Source organism: Pelecanus crispus, chromosome 21, assembly GCF_030463565.1.
Source record: "Pelecanus crispus isolate bPelCri1 chromosome 21, bPelCri1.pri, whole genome shotgun sequence".
In the NCBI taxonomy this organism is placed as follows: domain Eukaryota; kingdom Metazoa; phylum Chordata; class Aves; order Pelecaniformes; family Pelecanidae; genus Pelecanus; species Pelecanus crispus.
In genome coordinates, this window is record NC_134663.1 from 5,174,707 (window position 1) to 5,183,051 (window position 8,345).

The following is an 8,345-nucleotide window of genomic DNA, read 5'->3' on the forward strand; positions in this document are numbered from 1 at the left end:
TTTTTCTTCCTGAGAACTTTTCTAACGCCCCCCCCCCCCCCCCCCTTCACCCCACCGGGGACCCCCCCCACCCCGTACCCCCTGGGCCCCGGCTGTAAATACCCCCCCCGCCTGCTGCCCCCCTGCACGCTGCCCACCTGGGCCCCTTTTGTATAACCCACTCCCACCCCAGTGTAATTTATTTGTTACCAAAATATATTTATTTGCTGTAAATACGTGAGTATTTTTATATTAATAATAAAAAGGAGGAAAAAAAGAAAAAAAAAAATTATATTAAAAGCAAAGCCCGCGGGGGTTGTGTCCGGTGCTGGCTGGGGGGGGTGCGGGGAGGGTGCTGGGCCCCCCCGGGCGCTGAGCTCATGGAAAAGCTGCGCTCGGGGCTATAAAAGGGCATCGCGGCGCCGTTCCCTGGCCCCACGCCCGGACCCCCCCACCCCCCCCCCCGGATGGTGGGGGTCAGTGTGGGGCGCGGAGGGGGTCCCTGGGGAGGCCCTGCCGGGAAGCCTGGCGGAAGCGGCACCCGGGGTCCCGCTGGTGGGGCCTGGGAGTGGGGCCAGGGGCTGCCCGGAGCGTGGGAAGCGGGGCTGGGGGGGCCGGAGCACCCATGGGGGGGCCGGAGCACCCATGGGGGGGGCCCTGGGCCCCCATAGCTGGGGTGGGGATGAGCCCTGGGCCCCCCATGAGTGGGGAGTAATCCCTAGAGACCCCATAGCTGGGGGGGGGGATCCCCAGACACCCTACGGCAGGGGGGGACCCTCAGACACCCCAGAGCTAAGGGGGACCCCCAGACACCCCACAGCATCCTCAGACACCCCACAGCAGGGGGGAGACCCCCAGACACCCCACAGCATCCTCAGACACCCCACAGCAGGGGGGAGACCCCCAGACACCCCACAGCATCCTCAGACACCCCACAGCAGGGGGGAGACCCCCAGACACCCCACAGCATCCTCAGACACCCCACAGCAGGGGGGAGACCCCCAGACACCCCACAGCAAGGGGGGACCCCCAGACACCCCACAGCACCCTCAGACACCCCACAGCAAGGGAGGGACCCTCAGACACCCCGGGGCGGGGGGGGGGGTGCAGCTCAGGCAGCGCCCAGCACTGGGGGTGGTGGCGCCCCCTGGCGGCAGCGGCGAGACCCTGCGGGCAGGAGGAGCGCGCATGCGCCCCAGCGCTCGGGGAGCAGGGCCGTTCGGCTCCCTTCGGCCTTGTTCGGCCCTTCCCGACTGCCCTCGGTTTCTTTCGGCTCCTCCCGACTGCCCTCGGCTCCTTTCGGCTCCTCCCGACTGCCCTCGGCTCCTTTCGGCCCTTCCCGACTGCCCTCGGCTCCTTTGGGCTCCTCCCGACTGCCCTCGGCTCCTTTCGGCCCTTCCCGACTGCCCTCGGCTCCTTTCGGCCCTTCCCGACTGCCCTCGGCTCCTTTCGGCTCCTCCCGACTGCCCTCGGCTCCTTTCGGCCCTTCCCGACTGCCCTCGGCTCCTTTCGGCCCTTCCCGACTCCTCTCGGCTCCTTTCGGCCCTTCCCGACTGCCCTCGGCTCCTTTGGGCTCCTCCCGACTGCCCTCGGCTCCTTTCGGCCCTTCCCGACTGCCCTCGGCTCCTTTCGGCCCTTCCCGACTCCTCTCGGCTCCTTTCGGCCCTTCCCGACTGCCCTCGGCTCCTTTCGGCTCCTCCCGACTGCCCTCGGCTCCTTTCGGCCCTTCCCGACTCCTCTCGGCTCCTTTGGGCTCCTCCCGACTGCCCTCGGCTCCTTTCGGCCCTTCCCGACTGCCCTCGGCTCCTTTGGGCTCCTCCCGACTGCCCTCGGCTCCTTTCGGCCCTTCCCGACTGCCCTCGGCTCCTTTCGGCTCCTCCCGACTGCCCTCGGCTCCTTTCGGTCCTTCCCGACTCCTCTCGGCTCCTTTCGGCCCTTCCCGACTGCCCTCGGCTCCTTTGGGCTCCTCCCGACTGCCCTCGGCTCCTTTCGGCCCTTCCCGACTGCCCTCGGCTCCTTTCGGTCCTTCCCGACTCCTCTCGGCTCCTTTCGGTCCTTCCCGACTCCTCTCGGCTCCTTTCGGCTCCTCCCGACTGCCCTCGGCTCCTTTCGGCCCTTCCCGACTGCCCTCGGCTCCGTTCGGCTCCTCCCGACTGCCCTCGGCTCCGTTCGGCCCTGCCCGGCCCGGGCCATGGCGGCGGGCCGCCGTTCGCCGCCCGGTCCCTGCTGCCCGTGGCGGGCGGCGGTGCCCAGCGTGCACCAGAGCCTGCCCGAGATGGACTTCGAGCGGGGTCGGGGGGCCCGGGGGGGCCCGGTGCGGGTGTGGGCGGGGGGGGCAGGCAGAGCAGAGGCAGAAGCAGGGCAGGGAGCGGGGGTACGGGCAGGGCTGGGGGGACAGGCAGGGCAGGGTACAGGTAGAAATTGGGGGTAGAGCAGGGGTACAGGCAGGGATAGCACAGGGGTTGGGGTACATGAAGGGTACAGGCAGGGCAGGGGGATGCCCTGGGCAGAGGTTGGGGTACAGGCAGGGGCTGGGGTACAGGCAGGGGCTGGGGTCCAGGCAGGTTACAGGTAGAAATTGGGGTAGAGCAGGGGTACAGGCAGGGATAGGGCAGGAATGGGGGTATAAGAAGGGTACAGGCAGGGCAGGGGGATGCCCTGGGCAGGGGCTGGGGGCCAGGCAGGGGCTGCGGTACAGGCAGGAGTTGGGGTCCAGGCAGGGGCTGGGGTCTGTCCCTGCCTGACGCGGCCCCCGCCACTGCCCGCAGGGATCTGGTCGGCGGCGCGGGACGGGGACGAGCCCCGGGTGCTGCAGCTGCTGGAGCGGCGAGGGGAGCCCAGCCAGCCCGACCTGGCAGGGTACACGGCCCTGGTACGGGGGGCTCGGGTACCGGGGGGCTGAGACGGACAGACGGACGGACAGCCGCCCTGCCCACACCCCTGCCTGTCATCTTCCCCCCGCAGCACTATGCCAGCCGCAACGGGCACCTGGGTGTCTGCCGGCTGCTGCTGCAGCGCGGCGCCCGCTGCAACGCCCGCACGCCCGGCGGTGCCACCCCCCTGCACCGCGCCAGCTACTGCGGCCACCTCGCCGTCGCCCGGCTGCTGCTGGCCCACGGCGCCGACCCGGTTGCCGCCGACGAGGACGGCCGCACCAGCCTGCACAAGGTGGGTGGCAGGGACGGGACGTGTGTCCCCAGCCCCGCGGCAGCACCGGCGTTGCCCGGCCGTAACGGATTTGTCACCCGCAGGCAGCCGAACAAGGCCACCGGGAACTCTGCGCCCTGCTGCTACGGCACAGCCCGGCGCTGGCCGGCATCCGCGACGCCAAGGGCCGGCGGCCCTGCGACGTGGCCGCCCCGGCGGTGCAGGACCTGCTGGATACCTGAGGGGGACGCGGCAGGGACACGGCACTGCGGGACAGCCGGTGCTGCCGGACCCCGTCTGCGGTGGATAAACACAGCCCCTGGCATGTCTTCTGCCTCTCTGGCCCCTGTGCCGGGTGCCGGCGGTCGCCGCTGGCAGCTGCAAGGGGGTCACAGCGCCATTTTTTGGCTGCCAATCTTTTGGCTTTTATTTTCTCAAAAAAAAAAAAACCCACCAACTAAAAATGGGGCAAATAGTGTTTTGTTGAACCCGGAAACACCACAGGGTGGGGGCACCCTGTCCTTGCGGGGAGCGTGCCCGTGACGGGGGAGCCAAAACCGGACTCCCAGCCCTCGGCTCGCGCCGCAGCCACCGGCTCCCACCCCGGTGAGCAGCCGGGAGTGCTGAGGAGGCGGAAGGGCTTCGGCCCTGGCTCTTCGCTTCCCCCGTGGGATGGTTTGGCGTCGCCTGTGCAGAGGAACCGGCAGCCGCTGAGCTCGCGGCGCCCGCGCCGGGCTGGCAGTTAGTCTGCGAGGCGGGGAAACTCGGCAAGACACGCGTGAGAGGGAGACGCACAACTTACATGCGGGAAGGAGGGAGCCTTGCAGGGGGCACCCCGAATCCAGCGCCCCGGCGGCTGCTCTGCCCTGCCGTGCTGCGGTCTGGCCTTGGTTGTTTGCTGCCGAAAAGAACCAGGGATGGAGGTTGCCCTACCAGCCGCGCCCAGGGCACGGTTCCCAGTTGGGCACGGCTACTGGGATCGCCGTCCCGCTGCCGTGCCGGCTCCCTACCTGGCACAGTGTTCTGGCGGCTCAGGAGCGTGGTCCGGCTGCTGGGGATGATTTTTGGCTCAATGCTGCCGGGCGAATTGCCCGGGTTTGGGGCCCTGGAGGCCACATGGGCACCGAGATACGGCGGCAGCATCACCTGGGTGGAGAGCAGGTCAGTGCCATGCAGCACAGCCGCCGTCCAGCAGCAGTGCCGAGGATGGCGGGAGACCTGCGGGCAGCTCGGCGTGGGGCACGGCGCTCCCAAAAAGCCGGGGGAGGCAGGGGCAGGCTCTCACCAGGACCCCGAGGGACAGATCCAGCCCTTACCTCGACCAGCTCGCCAGGTCAGCGAGCACCCGCACGCTGTGGTCGGGGCAGTACGAGGAGCAGCTCGCGCAGTCGGCGCAGCCCGGCTGCCGATCCTGGAAGCTGCGGCACCTTGTGGATGCCAGGGATGGCTGCACTGCAGACGGTGTTGGAGAGCCGGAACCTGCCAAAGAGCATCTCCCTTTGCACCCCAAAAAATGGCCAAGTGGATCCAGCGCTGCCCCAAGGGCGAACCTGGCAATGCTGGCTGCTCTCACCTGTGGGTAGCGGTGCTGGTGCGGAGACACCGAAGCAGGTGAAGGCTCCATTTTCAAACTTCAGTCCCTCCTTCCCGATCTCCATCTCCATGCGGCCCTGCGGAGAGCAGGCAGCTTGGGGCAGGCAGAAGGAGCGCTGCCTGTAGTCTGAGCGGCATGGGAGGGTCTGCAGCACCGGCACAGCCGCCCCTCGACGTGCCCTGACAGGCAGAGAGAGCACCCAGCGCCGCGCAGATGTCGCGGCAGAACCCTGGCGGGGATACAAACAGGGCTGATCGGCCCCTGCCAGGCCCCTGGCACGTGGTGCTGTCCCCACGCCGGCAGTGCCGTACCTGCAGGACGAGGATGAAGCGGCTGAGCGGATGATGGCGGCAGTACAGGTAGCGCTCCGGGGCAAAGCAGTTGTTCTCATCAAACTTCAGCTCCTGAATGACACCGGGAGGGCTCAGCAAGTGCAACAGGGCTTTCTTGGAGACGCAGGCTGGGCTGAAGAGCTCCAGCTCTGTGGGGAGAGTGGCCAGCGTCAGCCTGGTGCCACCAAACAACCCCAGGGTCCCCGCCAGGGACCCTCCGAGCAGCCCGGCGGGCAGGGTGAAGGCAGCCCGCTCCTGCCCGCGCTCACCTCACGCCAGGAAGCAGGAGCTGCAGGGAGAGCTTCGCCATGGCGGCACCGTCACCCTCCTCAACAGGGACAAATCCTCCCTGCGGTGCTGTGGCAGGGGCCTGGCAGGGACCGGCTGCCGGCCTGTCCGGATCCCACCTGCGATGGGAGATGAAGGAGCAAGAGCACATGTTAAGGGGTGAGTTGATAAGGGGTGACTTGATAAGGGGTGTGCAGCTGCGACACCCCCTTCCCAGTTGCCTGACACAGACCTTACTCATCCGACTCTTATCCAGGATCTCCGACTTGATCTCCTTGACATTCTCCAGTGTCACCAGCCCCGGCGCCCTGCAGAAGGGGTCTCCTTCGCCCTCCTTGTTCACCTTCTGCACGGCACCAGCTGGGACTTCATAGAATCATAGAATCATGGAATCATTCAGGTTGGAGAAGACCTTTAAGATCATCCAGTCCAACCATTAACGTGACACTGCCAAGGCCACCACTAAACAGATTAAGGGGAGAGCAGCAGTTTCATGTTTCCTGGCTTGGTGGCTGGATCATTTATAATGAAAGTAAAAACTAGGAATCACTAAGGTTGGGAAGGAGCTCTAAGATCATCAGCCCAACCATCAACCCAACACCCCCATGCCCACTAAACCATGTCCCCAAGTGCCACCTCTGCCCATGTTTTGAACTCTCCCAGGGATGGGGACTCCCCCACCTCACCTTCCATGCAGGCGGGAGCGGAGGAGCTTGGGGGTGGCCCCGGGAGCGCTCACCTCTCCTGAACAAATCGAGGACGGCGTCGAGCTTGGTGGCGTCGAAGACGAAGGGGCCGTGGCGGCTGCAGAAGCGGGTGAGAGCGCTGCGGGGGGTGCGGTCCCCGAGGCTCCACCGACGCCAGGTCCCAGCCGTGGAGCGCGGCCACCCGGGCGGAGCGCTCGCCCTCCGCTCGCCCTCGAAGACGGGCGCCTGGCCCCAGCCGCTGGCCCACGATGGCGGCCATGGCGGTCAAGCGCAGCACGGCGCTGGCCTTTCAGCAGGAACCGCTCCTCCATCGCCCCGGCGGGGCCTGCCCCGGGGAGAGGCGAGGGGCGGCCGGTACCGGTGCCACCACCCCGGGGAGAGGCGAGGGGCGGCCGGTACCGGTGCCACCGCCCCCGGGAACGCCCCAGGCCGCTCCCACCGCCCCGGCCCAGCCCAGCGCCCGGCCCGCCATAGTGTCCCGCCGCCGCGCCCCGCCCACCTTCCGCCCGGAGAGCCAATCGGCGGCCGCCTCACCCACCGTCGCTCCGCCTCTCCGCTGCCGCCCCCCGCGCAGCAGCCAATCGGCGACAGCCGAGCGGCCCGCCTCGCCGCCGTTCCCCCTCGCGGCCAATCGCCGGCCGTCCCACCTCACGCAGTGCAGCCAATCACCGCCCTCTATCCCCTCCAGGGGCGGTGCCTCACCTCCGCGCTGTAAACAACAACCGGGGAAGGATTTAAAGGGGCCGCGTCCTACGGCGGCGGCGCCCCCGGGAGCCCCCCCCCGTAACCGGGACGCGCCCTCCGCTGCTCCCCCTACAGCCCGCCGCGAAGCACGAAGGAGACCGACGTACAGAGACAGATTTTTATTACCCAACTGGCAAAAAAAAAACCAAACCCAAACCCCATCAAATAAAATTCCACAGTCGGTTTTCACAACCGGGAGGGGGCGGCGGGAGGAGGGGGGGGGGGGGTGTTACAACCGGGGGCGGGGGGGGGAAGGCCCGGCCCCCCTGCACCCGCCGGGCCCAGCCTCCCCCAAAGATATAAATCAAACCTGATGCAAAAAATAAATACGAATTCCCCAAGCTGGGGGGGAGGGGGGGGTTGCATAGAGGAAGATTTAATAAAAAAAAAAAGGGGAGTTTTGTCTTGGTTTATTATTATTATTAATTATTATTATTATTATTTCTAGTATCTCCCCGCGGAAGGACCTAGGACCTGATCGTCGAGATGTGATTAACAAAAATAATTAACTGTCTCCCAATAACTTACAGAGTTCACTCGGGGAACTTGTGCTTTATTCTGGGGGGGGGGGGGGGGGGGGGTGTCTTCCCCGCACCCCCACCAGGCACAAAGCTCCGGGGACCGGGGCGGGGGGGTCCGGCCGGTGCTCACCGGGGGTCCCACACCCCACCCCGAGGTCACCGGGGATCCTGGGGTTCCCCCGGTGTCGGGGGGACACAGCGCTGGCCCCCTCCTGCCTGTACAACTTTGGTCGCTAGCTTTGTGCCGCCCCGAAAAACCGGATCCTGCCCCCCCCCGTCCCCGCTTCACCGCTATCCCTCCGGCACGGATACCCTGAGACGCCCCAACCCGCTGGCCTCGGCGGCAGCGGCGGGGTGGAAAGGCACCGAAACCACCGGGGGGGCCGTCCCCGCCGCCCTCGGCACGCTCGCGATGCCGGTGGGTGGCAGAGGGGCTGCGGAGCACGGCTCTCCCGGGATAACGGGGGGGGTTCGTGGCCCCCGTCGTGCCCGGCTTTGCACCGGAGACACCTCGTACGCGCCCGAGCCCGTCCCCTTGGCCTCGGGCCTGCCGCCAAGCTCTCCGCCGCCGCATCCCCCGGTGCCCCGGGCCAGCGGGAAAGGGGAACGGGTACAGAAAAGGGTCATGGCATTGCCCCGGTTCACCGGGAGAAGGACGAGCTGCCACCGTCACGCCGCACCCCAGGCGTCCCCGTCCACCATCACGCCCCGAAAACACCGGAGAGGGGCTGGGATGCCCGTCCCGGGGGGCACATGGCGGAGGCCCCCACCTCCGAAGCGGCGTACGAGACCTGAAGCTCCCTGAGCTGAACAAGCGCCGTCGGCGGGGCGGCCGGCAGAGAGTTGTGCCATCTCCACCTCCATCCGTTTAAATTAATTAAAAAATAAGCCAGTCTGGAAAGCAGCAGCAAATCCCGGCTCCGTTTCCCACCACACCACTGCCGCCGCCTCCTCCAGCTCAACCGGGCTTCTCCGGCGACCGCGGCACCCGGCACGGCATCACCGAGGAGACGCCGAGCGTTTCCTACCGGGG

At 67.3% G+C, this 8,345-nt stretch overlaps 1 protein-coding gene across 1 annotated transcript; it reads left to right on the forward strand.

Moving 5' to 3' along the window:
• The first annotated feature begins 2,170 nt into the window (after positions 1 to 2,170).
• Positions 2,171 to 3,368, forward strand: ANKRD39 (ankyrin repeat domain 39). Its single transcript, XM_075724208.1, has 4 exons — positions 2,171 to 2,270; positions 2,748 to 2,851; positions 2,944 to 3,147; positions 3,231 to 3,368. Exons 1-4 carry the CDS (start codon positions 2,171 to 2,173, stop codon positions 3,366 to 3,368), a joined length of 546 nt encoding a protein of 181 aa, XP_075580323.1.
• Positions 3,369 to 8,345: the final 4,977 nt, after the last annotated feature.